The sequence below is a fragment of the Leptopilina boulardi genome, unplaced genomic scaffold (genome assembly GCF_019393585.1).
Source record: "Leptopilina boulardi isolate dan_hultmark-lab unplaced genomic scaffold, ZJU_Lbou_2.1 LbouV2_347, whole genome shotgun sequence".
Classification (NCBI taxonomy): domain Eukaryota; kingdom Metazoa; phylum Arthropoda; class Insecta; order Hymenoptera; family Figitidae; genus Leptopilina; species Leptopilina boulardi.
The window spans coordinates 485,796-508,469 of record NW_026137915.1 but is presented as its reverse complement, the minus strand read 5'-3'; the positions used below and the strand labels follow the sequence as shown (position 1 = coordinate 508,469).

At 29.8% G+C, this 22,674-nt stretch overlaps 1 protein-coding gene across 1 annotated transcript in view; it reads right to left on the bottom strand.

Moving 5' to 3' along the window:
* Positions 1-16,686: 16,686 nt before the first annotated feature.
* The window catches only part of LOC127286085 (ionotropic receptor 25a-like), a 29,951-nt gene continuing 23,963 nt past the window's right edge, over positions 16,687-22,674 (bottom strand). Inside the window, exons 5-8 of the mRNA XM_051312380.1 lie at positions 22,282-22,508; positions 21,030-21,874; positions 17,213-17,542; positions 16,687-17,047 (exon numbers count right to left, since the gene is read on the bottom strand). Of these exons, the coding sequence (XP_051168337.1) occupies positions 16,687-17,047; positions 17,213-17,542; positions 21,030-21,874; positions 22,282-22,508 (1,763 nt within the window). The remainder of the gene's footprint in view (positions 17,048-17,212; positions 17,543-21,029; positions 21,875-22,281; positions 22,509-22,674) is intronic.

Below are 22,674 nucleotides of genomic sequence, written 5' to 3'. Positions count from 1 at the left end.
TAGTCCCCCAAATAACAATAACAAGCAAGCAAAAACAAAACCAACAAATTTTCAATTGCATATACAGACATAATTTGAGCGTTGAAATATTTGCGTTATCATTTACCCGAGTCTTTTACCAATTTTTAACATACAAATATTGACGCGACATTTGTTGTGTAGAGAGTGTTATAGCAATGTTTGTCATCTAATTCCCAAGAATCAAAACTTTTTAATTCGCTATTTTACATAATTTTATGTTGGAAACATTCCCGCACATTTAATGACTCGAGTGTAGTAACGCAATGTTTATTAAACAACTCGCCATATTGTCATTCGCTAGTTACCGCAGATTTAGGTTGGGAACATCCCAGAAATGGGATTACAAATAACGACAGCGCTACGAAGATTTCGCTACGTAGCGATTCAAAGCTACATTCACTTTAAACAAATTTTTAGCTATCGGGTGACTCAAAAAAATGGTACCATTTTGATAGATTTAGGTTGATAGAATTTTTTTCTGTGTATTTTTCTTCTCATATTTGCTTTCTTTTATAATTTAACAATTTTTTTTTCATAATCAAGAATATATTAAATTCATAAGGATTTTTCTACGATGAAGAAATGAAGCAATTAAAACAAATATTTAAAAGCTTGACAAATTTTTCAAGTGTAACACGTCAAATCTCAAAAGTTAAAAAAGACAATTCGAGGCAACGATAATTGTTAATATTATTATATTAACACTTTTATTTCTAAATTTAAACCTGAAATTTCTTTATAATTAATAATTATAAACTAAATAAAACATTATCATAATAATGAAAAAAAGGAGACATTTATTTCTAATTTCTATCCTTACAAAAAATAAAGAAAATAATTTAACTTTATCCAATAATAATAAATTTTTTACTTTTCTTTTTTATATTAATAATTAAATATTTATTGCATTTATATTTTTTTCATAGGATTAAAAGTTTCTATTAGATATTGTCTACAATAGAAAAAAAATTTAATTTAAAAAATTTTGAAGATATAACCTCGTAAATAGAATTTTTGTTCTCACGCAAGGGTTCACTAAAAAAATATATAGGGCATTTTTTGTGAGTTAAAGAGTTTTTCAAGAAATGAAAATTTAAATCAATTTAATTAAAAAATAATTAATTAATTTAATTAAAAAAATTTATTAATTTTTAAATTTAAGCTGGTAAAGAATATCCTAATTTTAAATCGCATGCAATTATTATTTTTAATTCTTGCAATAAGATTAATTTTCCTAATTTTTATTTATTAAATTAAAAAAATTTATTTCCTTTATAAATTATTTTAACATTAAACTAGATAATTTATTTTTAAAGTTGTTATTTATTAAATTAATAGGTTATTTGCAATATTAAAGTATAATTTATTTCGTCACTAGTTAATTATTTTATTTGAAACTAACAGTTGGTAAACATGAAGTTAGAGAATTGATTTCACCTTCATGTTGTAATTGTTTGCTACGTAGATAAAATATTTTATGAAATTGACATTGATATAAATTTTCATTTCTTGAAAAACTCTTTAACTCACAAAAAATGCACTATATATTTTTTAGTGAACCCTTGCGTGAGAACAAAAATTCTATTTCCGAGGTTATATCTTCAAAATTTTCTTTATTATTATTATGTTTTATTTAGTTTATAATTACGAATTATAAAAAAATTTAAGGTTTAAATTTACAAATAAAAGTGTTAATATAATAATATTAATAATTATCGTTACCTCGAATTGCCTTTTTTATAACTTTTGAGATTTGACGTGTTACACTTGAAAAATTTGCCGAGCTTTTAGATATTTGTTATAATTGCTTCATTTCTTCATCGTAAGAAAATCCTTATGAATTTAATATATTCTTGATTATAAAAAAAAAATTGTTAAATTATAAAAGAAAGCAAATATGAGAAGAAAAATACACAGAAAAAATTGTACCAACCTAAATCTATCAAAATGGTACTATTTTTTGGAGTCACCCGATAGCTAAAAATTTGTTTAAAGTGAATGTAGCTTTAAATCGCTACGTAGTGAAATCTTCGTAGCGCTGTTGTTATTTGTAATCCCACTACAGCAACGTTTATTGCATCGAGGACGCTGCCGCAATGTTTGTCAGCCAACTTGCAATATTCGCAACACTAATATTTTATAATTTTCATTTAATTATAATGTTGAATTTTTAAATTTGGATTTTACGTATATGGGCAGTGCATGTACGTATTTGCACACGTTCATACATGAGAATTTGTAGTATGCAATTAAATTGCTCAAATTATTATAACAAATTAGGTTTTATCATAAACTGTAAGAGGGGGAGGTTTAACGTCCGGAAAGTATATTATGTTATATGGTTATAGAAAGCAAACGATAAAATTTGACAAAAAATTTGTACTTAGAATTTTTGAAGAGTTATAACGTTTAAAAAATAAGATGAAAAAAATTTAGCTAATTAATTTATGTTAATAAGAAATGAAATATTTTATAAACAATTAAAGTTATCGCAATTCTGACGTTACCAAATGGGAGTTGACGTAAATCCGCATCTAGCTATTTGCAGAAAATGGTCAAATTTTGTTTTTTTTCACCATTCGAAAGAGCAGAAAAAAATCTTTCGAAAACATAAAGGTCAAAATTTGTCTTATCTTAATATTTGAAAGTTATAAGTCTTCAAAAATTCACAGTTCACATTTATAAAAATAATTAACTCCCTTCCCTTTAAAAGTTTTTGATAAAACCTAACAATATTTCGTCGTTAAAGTAGGGGAAGGTGGGGTAATGACAGATTTTTTTACATTGAGAAAACTCTGTTACAATTTTTGCACGATGGGCTGTTACTATTTTTGCAAGAGACTATATGATGCAAAAATCTTTTAAGTCAGAAGATTCTTTTTCACGAAATCGTAAGTTTATAGCAAGGCAGTTCTTATTGCAACTTTAGTATAAGTTCGTATACTAGTTTCACAACTATTTACTGGCAATTCTCCAGAAGTGTGATAAAAATGCTCCCCACCATTCTATGCAACGGTTGTCCGAAGTCAGTGCTATTTCAGCATAGATTTCTTACAATCAAGACGACTAGAGACAGGAAGAGTAACTCAGGTGATGGGGATGTCGTCGAAAGTGAGGGCAATGAAGGAAGATTCATGCATAAGTAGATCGTGCGGTAACCAAAAATGGTTACTGCGCAAGTATATATAGAGCCATAATATTATAGCAGAAGAGAATGTGTCAAATTGCACAAGGCAATGTTATGATAAAGAGGTTATAAGTAATAATAATATTATTAATTTATTATTATTAATCAGAATAATATTATTATTACAGTTCTTGGCGAATTTTCGAACTGCAGTTCAAGGTATTTTATATAAATTGAAGGTCTCGGATTATACGACTTTTTCCAATTTTTTTTTATAAAATACGATTTTTTCGACTTATTTTAATAAAATGCAATTTTTTTATAATTTTTTTAACAAATTACGGTCTTTTATTATACAATGCAAATCTTCGTTAGATCTTCTTTATTTCAGTTATTTAACAAATTTTTAACTAAAATTTTAATTTTAAAAGAATAAGCAAATAAAATTATAAAGAAATTTTAATTCAAAATGACTTGAAATTTAATTAATTTTAAAAATTTCAACTTTAACTCCTCCAAAATTATTATTTAATAAAAAATTTTATTTAAAAATCTGTAAAAGTTGATTAATTATTTCCTGACATTTTTTCTACCGTCAAAACTAAAAATTGTGACAAAATTTTAAATTCTAATATATTGCTTAAATCATACTTCAAAAAATTATAAAAATTGAACTTTAAGAATTTATTTTAGAAATTTGTCCTACTTAAATAGAATTTTAAAAATTTGACTTACAATTACTTAGATGATTCTTAAATAATCGAAATAAATTTTGATAATATTTTTATAGAATTATTCTCATTATAGAATTAATAAAAATGAATTTAATATCTAATAACAATAGTTATTTAAGAGAGAAAAGATGTTTTCAAATTAAATTACTTATTTAAAGTAAAATATTCATTAACCAATTAAATTTTGTTAAAAAAAATTTTTTTAATTTTTTTAAAATATAAATCAACTAAAACTTTTTTTTGTGCATTAAAAGATATTATTTGTACTTGTCATTATAAATGTTTTTTTTGTATTTTAGAGGCTGATAATAAATTTAATAAAATGCAATCAGTGTCGGAAGATAACTTGAAAGATTGTTAAAAATATCATTCGATTTTTTGTTTATGTCAAATTATATGTTTTATTTATCAGCCGGGGAAACCCATGTGCTCTAAGAATACTAAATACATAAAAACCAATCAATGTATTAATATGCGCAGAAGCCCAATTTTAGTCTACTGCACCGACTACTTGCCATGTACGCCACCTTCATTGCCCTCATATTATATGTCAACGTTCTCTATAGGACTCAAGCGAAGTTACTCCTCCTGTCTCTAGTCTTCTTGCTTACAATTAAAACCTAAAACTTTACGCGCACGCGCATGAATGTGGTAAACAAAACAGAGAGGATTCATCAAATAAATAGAGGAACAGGAATTTGTCGCACATGCGTGAAACTTTTTAGCTTCGAGTTTGCAAGAAATCCATGTTAAAATCGCACCGGCTTGGAACAATATTTGCACTGAAAAGCATGAGTAGTTTCAAACAAAAGGAGTAAAAAATGACCAAAACAGTATTTTATTATAAGAATAAGTTCTTTTTTTCAATCATTTTCTTTAATGGGGCTCAAATTCCCCAACCTTCTCCTACTCACTCATAGGATTAAACTATTATAATAAAATAGTCGACTTGATTTTCTGACTAATAAATTAAAGTAAACATTATTTTATCAACATAACCTCTATTTATAATTATATATCTACAATTATACACTGAAAAAAGGTTCTATGGATCAAGTAAATGAATTTACTTTTGATGCTTTTCTTGAAAGAAGCCTGAAAAAGTATTGGGGGTCAATCTTTCAGATAGTGAGGTCAAAATAGAGATTGGACAAATCCAATATGTCGGATAAAATAAAATCTAACAAACATATTTTTTACTTTTATTTACATTCTGTCATTAAATCAAGTTAGAATATCGATAATAAGTGACATTTAGTAACAAATTCTGGAAAATATTTGAGTTGGCCATCTCTCTCTGACTTACCCTACATACAGACAAACATTTTTGTAAAACATATTTTTTGGATTCAGGAAGTCTCAAAACGTAGAGATTCACAGGAATTAGAGAAGGCTCAAAATCATTATGAGAATGCAAAAATATTCTTATGCCTAGCAATTACATTAATATTCGATTTCATATGTTCATTAATTCGTTTTTTATCAATCTCTTTGATACACCTATATAACTAGCAGAAGAATCATTACAACTTAGTTTATAAACGAAAATCTATTACATTTTTTTGTTTTATCTTTTCCTTTTTGAAATGTCAAACTGAAAAAATAAGTGTTATTTTATTTTGTTTTACACGTCTTTTTTAAAAAGAATTAATTAATGGATTTTTAAAAATTAAAGTATAACTATATTTGAACTTTTTTAAAAAGTCAAATTGTTAAAAAAAATTAAAACCATCTTACTTGAGAAAAAATACTTTTCATTATAGATTTACATTTTTTAGAAAGAAAAATAAACTTAGTTGAAAAATTAAAGTTTCTACACAATCAAGGTCAGACATGCGTACCCGCGTAATAAAATTTCTGTGCAATTCATAAGGCTTATATGAATAATACACTAATACGTGTCTAATATTTTGTGCAAGCTGGTTAGTGCTAATCTTAAGAAATTGACGCATACGCAAAAAAATTCGTGACATACAAGTGTAATTTCATTTTGACATTCATTTTAACTTTCATGTTTACTTCTATTTGACATTCACTTTCATTTTTAAATGAAAAATTTCAGTCAAAATCAAAATAAAAGTAAAAGTTAATGTGAAAATTAATGTTGTGGTAGAAGTCACTCTATTGACAAATTAAGATCCATAAAGATAGGTATGTGGAAGTTATAACTTCAAAACCTACTTTCCATAATTTATTGTTTTAAAAATGAGATTATATTTTAGGATTTTGTTACTTTTATATATATATATATATATATATATATATATATATATATATATATATGACAACAACTTACCAAAGTATCAAGTCGAAATTATTTAATTTCAAAAAAAGCTTTGGTAGTTTTCTAAATAAAAATCTTGAAAGATGGCTTAAAATTATTCTTAAACAGCTTGACCCTCAAAGAGGATTTTCAAGCGTAAATTGAAATGTCTGTTTAGAGAAATATTTATTTTGATGGATTATTACCAGATAAATAGAAGTATTAATAGTTAATTTATTAACCTTATTTACTATTGAAAAAATTGTTTTTTGATACAAATGTAAGGGTTGTAGTTAAAACTAACAGTATACTCGAATTGGGAACTTGTTTTCTAAAAAACCTGGACATATGACAGGTTAATCTAATTCTAATACGCTGAATAGGCCCAAGAGTAATGAGCTTTAAGAGAATCCGATAAATTAAATAAAATTAGTCCGCCATATTGTGTATACCATTTTAAATTTCTCTAAACTGAAGTCAAATACTTAAGGGGGGCGCCTACTTTATCGGGTCAAAAAAATCGATTTTTTAAAAGTTGTCTAAACTGAAAGTACAACTATCAGAGAATATGCTCTTAAAATATTACGTCAAAATACAAAGTATTTTTCGAGTTACAGCTTGTAGAACGCAATAAAGCGTGTGGCCTGGCGCGCGACTCCACTCGCGGTCTCTAATACTTTTCATAATTTGTTGCGCTTATCTACTATTACACCTACCATTAAAATTACCATTTATCAGTAAAATGTCGTCTTATCCAAGATCTACCCATAAAAAAAAGTCGTTCATCGAGGCCTGTGACTGCCGTAAGTTTTTAATAAACAGTTTTTCAATCTTTAAATTTGTTTTTCTCAAAACATTGTTTTTGTAGTTTGCGTACACGTGTGACGGTACGCAACGTAGGGCGTGATTTTGTGTGAGAGTGGGGTATGACTGAGTGGGGTGTGATTGAGTGGGAATTGACGAAATAATTAGAGATGCTAATTATTTCCTAGTTAGTATATATTTTTAATTCAAATCATAAACAGGTCGCAGTAATAATTTTATAAACAAGTCGCAGTAATAATTATTTGACAGAATTGTCCAACACAAAGTATGTGTTCATAAATTGTAAAATTATAAAATAAAGTGACCTAATTGCTGTAAGTGTCACGTGTGTAGGGAGTGATTATATTTGAAATCGGGAAACCACACTATTGAAAGGTAAGCCCGATCGACAGAATAATGTGACTCTGCGGAGGTTCGCTTATAATAGGTGCGAATAGCTGAGACAATGGTTCTTTATGAATTGTTTCAGTGTGGTTTTTTCTTGCATCCGGAAGAAGGAGGTGATTTACTCAGTCCACCAGGTATCATCTTCCTTTATCGAAGCGTTCGATCTCCAGGTCAAGCAGGCGGATATTAATGCCACACCACGTACAATATCGGTGAACGATATTGGTCACTGGCCTTCAAATCATCCACGCTGCCTGATTCCTGATTGTCGTCGAGGATTCCTCATATGCCACGGTTTCGCACAGCGACATTCCGCAGCGCGTGAGTCACTAAAAAGAGCTCTAGATCAAAACTAAATAACAATCTCGATCGAGTGTTGTATGAATGGGTTATGTGTGTGCGTATGTGTATGTAAAGATCCTTTTTTTTATTGTTCAGTGTAAATTGATTGTCGGCATAATAATTTCTACGGAAATAAATCGTGATCAGTATATTTGAATGTTGGTACCTATTTTTTTTTAGTTAAAACATCCGATACCTTGATCTTATTTGATTTTAAGTAACGATAGAATTTTATGCTAGCAATATTTGTTCTGATTTTTTACTAATTTTTATAAACTGTTGTATTCGAATCGTTATACACGATAGACAAAAATCTATTCAATCGATTAAGGTCTACCTGGGCTTGTTTTAAAGACAAAAAGTGTCTCTTCTGTATGAACTAAATTTGTTTTTAATAAAGTTAAATTTAGTGCTTTCTTTTAAAGAAAAAATGAGATTTTTTTTGGCGAAAATTAAATTTTTTTTTAAAAAAGTTGTACGCAATGGGAAAATTTCAGCAGCGAGGCGTTATATATATGGCGTTTATTTTATTATTAAATTCTATTTTCATTTAATCAAAAAATTATATTTCAAAGATTTAAATATATAAGAAAACATACACTAAATCTCGCATAGATTTATTTAAATGTGTTTGAGAAAAAAATTCCTGAAATGTACGCAGTTTTTTACCTTCTAAAGTAGGCGCCCCCCTTAATTAGAGACTGCATAAAATATCTAATATTTTGATTTGACCTACACTGAAAGAAATTTTGCACAGCATCTGAACTTTTTGAGGGACAGGTATTGTAGCTTTATTTTGTGCAGACGCAAGATTAAAACTTACTAGCTCTAACCCTGACTTAATTTTCTAAAAGAATTAAATATCTTTAAATATTATTTTGACAAAACTTTTATTCTCCAATTTTTTAATCAAAAAAAAAAGTTTGAACAAAATCTATAGAAAATCAGTCGAGATAACCAATTTTAGTCAAAAATGGCAATAATTTTAGAATATAGGGCAGACCGGGGCTAAATGTTAAATTTTTGAGAAATGTTTTTTTAAGCAATAAAACCCATAAAAATTATTTATTGATCTTTTTTGTAGGGTAGGTAGTCCTCAACAACTTATTATAATAAAGTTAGTGATATTTCCAGGAAAAATATATTTTATATCCTTATTTTCTCCAAATTTTTTTTTAACTTAGCCCCATGCTAAGGCTGTATGTTAAATTCTGGATTTAACTGTTAAATCGTATTTCTAGCTTACTAAAACTACTTCTTGAGAGGTGTTAAAAAGTAAATAAGTTAAAAAATGCAGAAAAAAATAAATTTAATAAATATAATGTCCCTGTTCCAACTCCATTGGTTATTTGAAATCTTTACGAATTTTTACGTGTAAGTTGCTCGCACCTTTCGTGTAAGTTTTTAATGTGGAAACGGCCTTAGGTCTCTTACTTCAGAGCGCGTCACAAATACAATTTGCTAATCATTAAAGACGAAAGGCAACCAAAACATATCGTAAATGTAAATAAAGTAAAGAAATGACATTAAACATTTAGCCCCACGGTGTGTTTTTAGCTTGGACAACAGCTATACAAATTTTGACTAATAATATTTAGAAAATAGTTTCAGATTCATTATCAGCGACCCCAAATTAGAGGTCTCAATTAAATGAGAATATATCTAAAAAAAAGTACACAAAATCCGCTATTTTGTATTTTTAGAAACTGGCGTCGGATTCGTAATTAGCGATCCCAATAACCTTCGAGAAGTCATTTCAGAAATTCTCAAATACAGGTGGAGTCAGTGGAAATAAAACTACTGATGGTCATAAACATTCATCCTCTTTGTCTACAAATAAACGCTAAATATCATAAAATAAGGTAGATGACGCAATGCACAACAGTAGTCTGAACTTACCAATTGAAAATTAACGTATTTCCGCATTTAACGAGCCTAATAGGAAGTATTTTTTATTTAGATTTTCTGCGTACACCTTTTTAAGGTTTTTACGCTCTCTATCCCCCATCAGTTAACCTCACTTCTGAAAACCCGAAATTTCCAAATTCCCCAAGTCCCCAAATTGCGGTCCGTAGCCGACTTTTATTAGAAGTATTCGAAATTGCCTGACCCTTTCTTGGTCAGAGTAGAGGGAAAGTACGGAAAACCTCTGCTGAATACAGCCGGTTTATTGACTGTCGAGTTATAAATGTACATTTAAATAGTCATCCAAATGCACAAACACATCCTCGACGTCAAACATCCCGCTTGATATATCTTGATCACAGTGAAAATACCAGGGCTATAGCGAGCACCGATGCGGTCACCCATTCAAGTACTAGCCATACTCAGCTGTGTTTAAACTCAGTGATCGCAAGCCAAGGCGCATTACCGTCCGATTTATATCATCGGTTGCCTTATACGAAGTATTTTCGATAAGTAGATTGTTAATAAACATTGGGGAGTTTTCATGAAAAAAATGAAATGGTACTGAAAGTTGAATTATTAATCTTTAAAATAATGTAGGACATTTTTTTTTATTCTATGAAAGGACTAAGTTATAAGAGCTTTACGAAAGCACTGCAAGTAGCTTTTTTGCCACCGTGACATCAGGAAAATGTCAAAATGTCCGCCTTACGGTGATATCACACGGTGACATCGAGGTGATATCACAGTCTTATCACGGTGATATCATGTTGATATTTTACAGGGATTTAAAATTTTTTAAAAATTATTATTTTTTATTATTTTTATTATTTTTTTTATTTATTATTATTTTTTAAATTATTAAAAATTTTAAATCCCTTTAAAATATCAACATGATATCACCGTGATATGACTGTGATATCACCTCGATGTCACCGTGTGATATCACCGTAAGGCGGACATTTTGACATTTTCCTGATGTCACGGTGACATTCCCCGGTGATATCACCGTGACATCTGGTTGATATATCGTGCTACTTGGGGAATGGCTTTTTCAACCACTCTACCCTATTAGCGTTGAAAGTTTTTTTTTAATTAAATAAAATATTAAAAATTTTGAAGTTAAAAAATATTTGAAAATATCAGTGCTAGAAGAAAACAATTTTTATTGGTTACTCGATAATGAGGTAACATAGACACAATGTCACGCATTGTCAGCTGTGTTTACTTGATTCACAATTAAATGCAGCTTTGATAACATATTTTAAATCATTTAATTTTTAATGTTATCAAAATTAAATAATTGTTTCTTAAATTATTTCTGTGATAATAAGTGAAATGACTTGTTAATTGGAACTAGGATTATGAAAATAAATATTAAAAGTTTTTAATTTCAATTTATTAATTTTAATGTTATGTTCACTACTTTATTTCATTTTCATAGCATTTCTGATGTTTGTTTCAATATACATGTCACAAAATGAAAGTTAAAATGTTTGCAATAAAAATACTTTCTTTAAATGTGATCTTGAAAACAGTAAAAATTTGAGTTTATTGATGGCACATCTTGAAGTTTTGCAATTAGAAACCACTTTCTCCTGACATGTCCATTTTGTGGGTCAGGAAAAAAAAATTTTCAGGTGTTTTAATTCTAGAACTATTACACAGTGACACAAAACATGTTTTATATTTATTACCATGGATGTCGAATTCGATTTCAAAAACAATCATTATTTTTACATGAAAAACTCATGGCAACAGCGTTATATTTGTACCGATGTGACGTCACGATACACGGTGAGCTTGGACTAAGTTCAACCCAAAATTTCTTGCTTATCAAATTTTTTTTCTAATACCGTTTCAGTAATGCCAGGCGATAAATTTAAGACCAAAAGGAAAAAAATTCATTGATAAAATTTTAAATAAACCCAATTTTTCTATTTTTTAAGATTATTGTATACAGTTCTATCAAATTAACGCCTACAAATTTGAGTTTGCTTTCAGATCTTCCTATTGCCATCGAGGAAGATATTCCATGATAAAAAATGCTGATAATTACTTTAAAACCTTATAAAATTCCAAAACAGACGTAAAAATATCAATTTTTCAAAAATATCTCAACTTTGATCTATTTTGCACTAAAATGACGTAACTGGGTCAACTCATTTGGCTTACAAGATCTTTTCTTTAACACTGTTCTGGATTTGTAAAATTTCTTCAATGGACAATTCTAGGTATCGCAGGCAGTAATTTATGAAACTAAGAGACCTAGCGTTGAGGAGGCCTAGTTCTGGGCCTAACTGGTTCTGGAAACTGTAAGTATTTTTTTAGGGTGGAGAAAGATTAGCCCAGTGGCGTTCCCTATCTCTGGACAACGTATCCGTGATCAAAGAGATTATTCTAAAAGATTATGAACAGTTCCTACTATCTCGACACGTAAAAAACATCTTAATTCTAATAATCTTATAATTGACTCTTAGCTGACGGTTCATGAGGGAACACAGCAGTAAAAACTTTATCAATTTTTTGCAACTGATCCTATTTGAACGTCTTAGTGTAGAAATTGTATGAGAAAATTTCTTTGTATTTTAAGATTTTTGAGAACGTTCGAGAACTATCCTCCTTTTTTATACTTTTATTAGTTATAGAACAAACGTAATCTATTTATTTTCGAAGTAGCTTCTGATTTATTTTATATGTAGGGGAGAGTAGTCAGGGTTAGACAATGGTCAGGGTTGAGCCATCGCGTTTATTTTGCTCTTTATCACACTAGAGCCATCTGTCTTTGTATGTAAGTATTTCATAGCAAAGTCAGGGAACTTTTCACATACGTTGCAGTGAAGTGTGCGAGCAATAAAGACGTATTATGCGAGTCACTGATATACGATGAACAAAAAACTTTTTTGTTGTTTCAAAAGAAGACAATTAAGTACAGAAAAAATATGTCGAAGACAAAGTAACTTGACTAAAATTGTTTATTAAGATGTTATATGAAAATGTGGAACGTAATATGGTGTTTGGATCACGCGTTTATTTTTGTGTGGGATGTACGCTAAACGACGCGTGAGACAGGGTTGAGCCACCCAAAAATTTTGCAATTATGAAGGATTTTCTACAGTGGCTCAACCCTGACTACCTGATTCAACTCTGACTACTTTTTTTTCAATTGACTATAACTCCGAAATTTTTGGTCAACTATTTTTACAATATTCAGCAAAAAATTGCATTTTAGTAGATCTTTTGAACCATATGCGAGAAATCTCAAAATTCGGCCTACAGGGGAAGGTATAGAGAAAAGTTAAAACTATGTCCAACCCTGACTACACTTCTTTATAATTAATTTTATTAATTTTTTGTTATTATATATTATAGATGACTAAACGATCTATCTATCTATCTATCTATCTATAAAATAATCTTAAAAAATTGAAAATTGAGTTTATTTAAAATTTTATACATGAATTTTTTTCGTTTTAATCTTAAAATTATCACGTGGCATCACTGAAACGATATTAGAAAAAAATTGGATGACCAAGAATTTTTGGGTTGAACTTAGTCCAAGCTCACAGTGGATACAGTCGGTAGTATTCGAGTCTTTCCGGACCGTCTTTAGTACTAAAAAATTATTTAAAACGTTTTAATTTTTCATTAAAAAATTATAAGAAAACAAATTTGTTATATAAATAAGACCTTACCCAGGTGAAACGATTCTACGGAAATCACTCCACGTAAATTCCATACGGAATTCCGCAAAAATTCTATACGGAATTTCGCAAAATTTTGAAAGTATTTCTTTCGTAATTTTGCGAAATTTTTTGGAAGAATTCCATACAGAATTACACAAATATTCAATAAAATTCCACAACTTTATTTTTTGCTGATTTTTTGTGATTTTAAAATAACTGCTGCTACTATACCGAAAACTAGTCGACGATGATGTTCCGGGTGGATATAATATAGAATTTATGATAGATTAATTAATGTCTTGTCGTTTTCCAAAAGAAATTTACTATTTTTCAGTCAACTAGCTAACGGTAGTTGAATTTCTCGACTAATTTTTTTCAGTGTATCCACCAGCAGTTATTTTAAAATTACAAAAAAATCAGTAAAAAATACACTCTATAAAAAACTAGTAGATTTGACTACTTTTTAACTACCCTGAATAGTTCAATAGGTCCTTAACTGAATTTAAAAAGTTGTATGGACTATTAAAAAGTAGTTAAAAGAACTAAGAATTTAGTTGGGTCAAGGAGATTTTGTAATTGTTCTAATTTTTGAAGTTGATTTAACTACTTTTGTTAAGTACAATTAACTACTAATTCTTAACTCCATAAAAAATAGTTAAATTGACTACACGCACATAGTTAAAATAATCAAAAAAGTAGTTACTTTTACTACTTTCAAGTCAGTTAACTGAAGGTAGTTGAGGATTTCGGCTAAATGTTTTTCAGTGTACTGTTGTGAAATTCTAACAAAAATTTTGTGCAATTTTGTATAGAGATTATGTGTGTAATTCTTATAAAAAATGCGCAAAATTACAAAAGAACTTCTTTCAAAAATTTTGCAGAATTCCGTATATAATTTTTACGGAATTCCGTGTGGAATTTCCGTGGAGTAGTCTCCGTAGAATCGTTTCACCTGGGGATCTACCCATTAAAATGAAAAAATTTTTTAAAAATATTCTTTTGCAATGCTAACTAATTATTTATTAAGAATCTAGTTATCAAAAATACTACTTGTAGGGCTCGTTAGATGCAGAAATATGTTAATTTGCAATTTGTAAATTCAAAATTACGGTAACTTTATTTGTTTGTAAAATATTCCATTTTTTATTGACATTAATTAATTAATAATATCTAGACATCGAAAAAAAGGCATTTTGTTTAATTTGTTTATTAAAATCATACATTTTAAGCTTCATTTAAAGTGTTTATTTGTGGACAAAGAAGCGTAAATGTTTATGACCATCGGTCGTTTTATTTCCACTGACGTTACGTGTATTTGAGAAGTCCTGAAAATTACTTCTCGAGGGTTATTGGGATCGCTAATTACGAATCCGACGTCATTTTCTAAAAATACAAAATGGTGGATCTCCCATTATTGTTTTTAATTAAAAATATTACAAAATGGCGGCATTACAGGCGTTTGTAGTCAGACCTTTGGTTTTGTGCCATACAACCTGCTGATTTCAAATCATAATAACCAAAGTCAAAAAATAAATTTTTTTTGGTGAAATACTCAAGTATGTTATTGAAAATCGTTTAGTCGTTTAAAAATTTACTGATTTGCATTGCACGGCGCACAGTGACTAATAGCATTTATTTTTGTACATTTCGATATTTACTACCTACCGTCGACAAAACTAATCATAAAAAAAGGAATTAAATAATTTTTTGTGAAAGTGTCTCTTATTTGGGTCTACTTACCCACTTTGAGCGTGCAAAAAACACGTTTTGACAATAACGCGTTTAAAGTTTTTAATACGAAAAAGTAGTCTGGTTTTAAATATTTCTTTGAAGACATTGTGTTAGAAAATAACTGTTGCACAAAAAAAAGAATAACATTAAGTTGTAATGGAGAGACGGGTTAAGTTAGTTCCTGTGATAATAACTTTTTAAATGTTTTTATTTATCTGGGCATTGGTTTCAGTTGGTTAAGTATGCTCAGATAATGTTAAACCAGATTAATTGGCGCTTTTCTAGTGAAATAATGATTTTGTTTTAGTCTGAGTAACAGATCATTGCCTTACAATTAGTATCCTTCATAATATCGTACGAGTGTCCCAAAGATATCTCTGAAACATTCTGTTTACTTGCTTGAAAAATGAACTATGGGCTAAAGTATGGCCGTAATCTTCAGCCACGGTAAGTAAGCCTTGATTCATATTTAGGACTATGGGTAAAACATAGCAAACATTATTTTTTTGCAAATACTGACTTTTTCTGGTCCAGATTTTTAAGAGTTACAACTTTCTAGAAATCTGGCGAACTATGGCCAAAGAATAAAAATATTTTTCTTCCTAACCAACACGCTTTGATGGGCATATTTAAGGCTTATTGTAGTCATCATTAGCTAAAATCAGACATAAAGATTTCCAAAAATGCCCACATAATTTTTTTATCTCACTTTGTCAAAAATTCGAAAATACGTTTTTTAACCAAAAAATTTTTACACTGTAATTTAAATTTTTTGTCCAAAAAACTGATTGCTCACATTAAAACGAATTGATTAACCTATATAAAGTCTATATTTTACTTAAAATCTACAAATTAAATCATTTTTTAATTTTTGAAAAAATCGTGTTTCGTATTTTTTGAAATAACTTTTTTCTTCATGAAGATTTTTAATAAATTTTGTCACAGTTATATTCCGTGCATCAAAACAAATCGATTGATGTATATATAAAGTTTACATTTTACCAATATTTATAAAATTGATCGCTATTTTTAATTTGAACAAAAAATTAAAATTTTGAATTTTTTTAAAACTAATAATATGTAAGTGTTTATCATGATGAGGAAGCTCAATGGTAATGAAATAAACAAATTTTAAACTTGTTTTGCAAATACGATAGTTTGCTAGCTTTCGGTGAAGGTTCAAATCTTAAAATTTTAAGCGAATAAAAAATATTATATTTTGACCATAGTTCGCAATTCTTTTATCCATGTTTCAATCTTGATAAACATGATTAAAAAACATGAGAAGAGCCTATAAACAATGGTTTTCTAGATTTCGCCCATTGTTTTAAATGTGGTTCAAGGCATTGATGTATGCGTGTAAATACTTAATGGTGATTTTAAATTGGTTTTCTTATTTCGTATAGTAAACTGTTATTATAGAACAGTAAAGTAAAGAAGACAAAAAAAATCTTAAAATGTATGTTAGCTTATAATTTATAAATGCGATATTCAGATATACATATTATGGAAAAGGATCTACGAATGGATATAGAAACAGTTAATTGAAGAAATAGAAGACAATAAAAGCGAATTAAGTGGAATGAATGTTTAAAAGAGTGAATATGATTTAAACCGATTTATTATTTTCTGCATGATAGAGGTAAGAAACTAAATCGATTAAAATTAATATTTCACTCTATATCGAGGTTCAAGATCCAAATCCTTTATGGGAGCTGGTCGAACTGTAAAAGCGATTGGCGTCAAGGATTTAAGAGACCCACTTTTTGGGTTATCTGCGATAACAGGTTTCTTAATCTTCTTTCCTGCCTTAGTGCAACATCGATAATAATAATATTCGATCAACATTGTGAGACATGACAATGTGATGCCTACAAAGATGACGATAAAGACACCACCGATATTTTGGATACTGATTCCTTCATTTCTGTCCCCTTCTTTGCTACAATCTCTTCTATTTTCATTTCGATTCCACCACTTGTCTTTTAGTTTTTCTAAAATTCTTTTGTTCAGCAAAATTAAAATTCTGTAAATAATAAAAAATTATTTTTTAAAATTATTCTAGACTTAGGCCAGCTCAAAAATAGGCAGTAGGTTGAAGGAAAGCTCAGTATTAATATATCTACTTTTACTGGCACTTCAAAAGAGATGATAATTGCATCATAGAATTTTAAGAAATGAAATAACTTACGCATTGTTGAACTGATCTTTAAGTGGTGACCCTTGTTGAACAGCGATAGCGTACGGTTTTCTTGAGAATTCCTCTCCAACTTGTTTTAAATCGCAATTCGTAATTGTCAAGTACTTGATGTCAGTTGCATCTCCAATAAAAGCGAATTCATTAGTCGTATTGACTTTCCTAACTCTGTTTACAGCTTCTTGAAGATTTTTTGGAAATGTAGCCATTTTCATTGCCTCATACATCTTTGAGTATCTGTCACTTACTGGATAATCCCAGACAGCAAGTTTTGCTCTTTCCAAACTGCTGAGACTGTCGTTGAGAGTTATGCCTTTCCAAACGCTTAATTTCAAAAAGACAAAATGTAATTAGAACATGTGAGATGTTAAATGAAACGAAGCAAGTAAATAAAAGTTAAAAAATAAGAAGCTGACAAATGGATTTTCCTATTACCATCATGTTATTCAGGTGCCTAATTTTCAAAATGTTCAAATTTAAGCCAGTCAAGTATTATTCGGAATTTTCTTTTAGAAAATCTGTAATTAATTATAAAATCGATTGTAGGACACTTTTCTCAAAACCTGTTTTCCAACAAGAACTTTTTCTAACTGTTGACCAAGTTGCAAATTTAAAATATTATGTGGTATCCAACAGTACGTATGTAAGACAGTATATTATTATCGTCAACGTCTTCAGATTCTCTGGCCTCTTTTTGCCAGAATCCAAATTTCCATCCCCTGGGTAATCCGTGCTGTATATCCCAGGGATATCTTATGTGGGTTTTTCCGCAGTATCTGAGACGGGATATCTCACATTGTGTTATAATCCTATGCTTGCGATGTGTTCAATTCAGGGTCATAAACAATTATTCAGGGAAACTTGTCACCTACTCTTCCGATCGGCGTCGCCGTCTGTAGGAAAAACCCAAAACAGTCCGGTGCATAGATGGATAAATCCAGGGCCCTTCAAGCCACAGTATGAAAACGAAACAAGACTTTCAGCGAACTTTTCTAAATTAAGAAATTTTATAAACCGACAATTTTAATGTTAAAATTCGAACATACTTTATTATTTAACTAATATTGATTTCACTGTATACCCCTAAGGGGTCTTTACAATTTCCTCACAACTCTATTTAACTCTTTGAACTCTTTAACTCTTTAAAATTGCGACTTCAGACAGAATTTTATTAGAAGTACTCCCATTTAACTGGACTTTTGGCCAGGGGAGAGGAAAACTACAGAAAACCTCTCCCAAGCACAGCCGGTTTATTGACAGTCGAGTTGTAAATGTATATTTGGATAATCATCACAAATGTACAAACACATCCTTGACGTCAAACATCCCGCTTGATATATCTCGATCACAGTGAAAACACCAGGGCTATAGCGAGCACCGAGGCGGTTACCCATCCAAGTACTAACCGTACTCAACTGTGCTTAACCTCGGTGATCGTAAGCCAAGGCGCTCCACCGTCCGATCTATATCATAGGTGAACTTCCTTTATTATTTTCTTTAACCACTTAACTGGCAGGGCGTTCCAATTGGCATTCCACGCTGCCTGGCCTAGACTGGCGAAAACACCGAATTGGCGTTCCTATTTGGACTACATTTTTTATTCAATAAAACTTAGATTTGCGAATTCGAATTTGTTGCGAAAAAATTCTAATTTTATGTTTTCAAACATGAATAACTTCGTTGAGAAAATATTATACATGTTTTTGAAAAGGTATGGGAAAAATAATATGTTTTTGGGAATTGTAATTGTTGAGAAAAAAATTCAGTGGGAAACTTATTTTAAGAAAAGTGTCCCTTTATAAAATCTAAATTTAGTAAAGTCAAAAATTTTATTTTATATGTGTGAGAATGGTGAAAACGTAATAGCAAATAATAATAATTAGTTACAAGTTAAAAAGAAATGGAAACGTCTTATCAAATGAACGGTATCTGTAGTTCCATCTAATAAATTTATAGATTGACGTCATCTACTAATACAAAAACAGACTACTTATCATGTATATAATATTTCTCTTATATATGGGGGATCCTAGTTGAAGTGATCAAGGTTTAAAAAAAAATTCTGTACAAGAAATGAGAAATGCTATATAGGCAACTTTGTACCATAAACTATCAACTGACAAAAAACCACAGCATGAAAATTGCCCAAGCGATAAAAGTTCATGGTGCTCTTGGCGAAGAGTAAAAGCTACTAAAAATTTAGGAAACTACAAACATAAAAACCAAATTGCAAAAGAAGTTTTCGATGCCATCAAACCTGTTTAAGAAGATTTGTGCAAAATTAATCTTTTCACTCGATGGACTTACTCAAAATAGCAATAAAAGCTTTAATTCTACGTGATTGTCGCACTCGCTTCGCTCGTACGTCAAACTCCCACGATTTTTCTACTTTTGCGCCCTTGCCACATAAATAACTATTTTCAATCAGTCTTATATTTTATGAGGGACAGGGGGTGAAAGTTTTAGGGTTTTTACAGTACATCCCAAGTTTAAATAATTTTTTATTCTTAAATGTCAAAATAAAAAATGTTTTATTAATATGATTGATTAGAAGTGGTAAGGTTGGTAACGCTGAATTACGATAACATTATTTGTTTATAAAATATTGCATTTTTTATTAACATTAAATAATTCATTAATTAATATCTCGGAAATAACAAAAAGGGACATCTCAATATTTTTTGTAGTGAAAAGACACATTTTTAACTTTCCAAAATTCAAAATTCACTGTTAATTAAGTTATCCAAAATCGTCACCTGTATAAAAAAAAGTTACGAATTCTAGTTTTTTTTATTAAAGAATTTTTTAATTGCTCGTATCTAGAAAATGAGGTCCTACAAACACATTCACATAAATAAAAATCATTAACATAATTAAACACTTATTTCTGACCTTTAAAAAACAATTTTTTTGGAAAAATTTCAAAATCCCCCTAGAAAGGGGTGAAACTTTTCTAAATGAACAGCTACGATTTTCGGGTTAAGTTTTCTCGTTTCAGGGGGTGCTAAGGAACTACCAGGTAACAATGATTTTTCTTGGCATCGTAGGCCTACTTTTTTTTCTTTCCAGACACCTGTGAGTGCTTGCGAGCGAAGAAGAGAACTGTAAACACACGAGATGGGAATCATTTTCCTCCCGAGTTGCACATACTATTTTTTCTAACACACGTAAACTGAAAGTACAAATATTTAATAAAGCATTGAACACAATTATTAACTTTTTAATGAAACGTTAATAATATTTTGTCGAAAGTTTACAAAATAAATTTTCGTTAATCGACAACCCTTCAGTATTAACAATTTATATTATGAAACTAAATCAAACTTTTCATTTTTATCTACAAGTAACAACACCGGGAGAGAAAGTTACTTTCTCTCCCGCTTAGTGACATCAACGGGAGGGAAAGTAACTTTCCCTCCCGCTCGCCGGAAAAACATACTTTTTTCCCGCTACACAGGTAAGAAATAATGTACTTTCGGTGCGTGTGTTAGAAAAAATTATTTAAACATGCGATGTGCCGTAAAACTCAAAAACTTTCACCCCCTTCCCCCTCAAAAAATAATAAACTAAATGAAAAAATACTTTTACCAAAAATTATCATCTATGACTACTGCAAATGCCCCGAGTTTAAGCGTGATCGGAGAAAAAATTTTTTGAACCTTGATTACTTCACCTGGGATCCCCCATATTTAGTATAATCCGTCATTTAGGATTTTTCTATTTAACAACCACCTCAAGAAAACATATTTTAGACAAATATCAACGAACGCGTAACGTTAAAATGTTTAGTTTTTAAAAATAATCATCTTACTCATAAAATCGTCGCTCTATGTCAGCCATTCTGCGGAAATAAGTGTGAGCAGTTGAATTCTCAATGGCGGAATACTGAACTTTGTACTGCGCAGCTAATTGGTCAAGTGATTCGATCGGTATCTCTAGTCTTGAGGATGTAAGAAATGCAGCAAGATTTGCAGTATAAGAAGCAACGATGACAAATCCAAAAATCCACCAAACACCCGTGATGACTTTGCTAGGAAGTGTTTTCGAAACTTCACCTCCTCCTTGAGGCGTCAACGATGTCATACTAAACCAGAGACATTCTTTAAATGTAAATAACCGCTTCTCATGGCTGTCCTTATACTTTTCCTGATTGTTTTGATAACTGTAAGGCGAGAATCTGTCAAATATCCACAGCAAGCAGCTCGTAAAAAGGTACGCGGCCATTATACAAAGCCAGACATCACCCTCTAAAACCGTAATGAATTTAAAAAGTGAAGATCTGATTCTTGGTTTGAGCATCATAACCGTTACACCAACGAGATCATAGTACGGAACTGTATAATCAACAACATTTTCTCTTTCAGCCATTACTGCCAATGTTCCCAAAGCAATGTCAGCTTTCTTTTCCTTGAGCTCTTTGACCATTCCATTCCATTCGCCATTGTCATTCATGTTCCCATATTCTTTGTCAGCAACTTCTTCAATTGTGTACTCAAAATCAATACCTGATGTATTTCTGATCTCATGCAGAAGATCCATGCAGTATCCTGTCCATCCTTTTTCTTCATCGTACATCACAAACGGTTTCTGAATAACTGTCACTATCCGATAACTCAATTTGGCCGTATGATTCAACAGCAGATCAGGTTTTATTATCTTTTCATGTACAAGAAACAAAAATTTTCTTTAAATTTATTTTTGTTAACTAGATTATCGTCAAAAATATTTTTACAAAAATGTACTAATCATAAGTATTTTAGGAAACTTCATTTTGAAATATGGTGGACCGATTAGCTGGATCTCTGGAGAGACAACAAACATAATATATAATTAGAAAAGAATGACTGCTGACAATTTCAGTTAACCTTAAAAATACTTGTTTGACACTTTCATTTTATTCATTTTGTTTGTTGTCCCTTCAGAGATCGACTTCAGTAGACTGTGGCGTCATAAGGTAAAATGCCTAATAAACGAGAAAAATAAATATATGATGCATTTTAATTTTTCTTAATTCTTAATTAAATTTTTTTATATTTCTATTTAATTTTTTTAAGATTACTTACTTCCATAGATTTACTATCGTCAACAATCCACGTGGCGACTAACTCGTTTCTTGCAACTTTTTTTTCAAGTATATCTGTTATGCTCACGGTTACATTAAAATCCATTTTGTGTTCCCCATTTTCATTACCCCAAAGAAAATCTGCATAGGTTGGTGTAAAATCGTTACCTTCGGTCACAGCCTTCAATAACGGTAGAAGACTTAGATTTCTTTTCGGTATATTTGTATCTGAAAAAATAAATTCTTTAATTAAACTTAACTAGAAACATAATTTTCTATTTGGATCAAAATATGTATGATTTTTTTATTAGGATGTAACATAAAGGCGTGTTCTGAACCATATAATGTATCAAACCAGGTACAACTAGTGTGTTTTCCAATATTAGGCAATTTA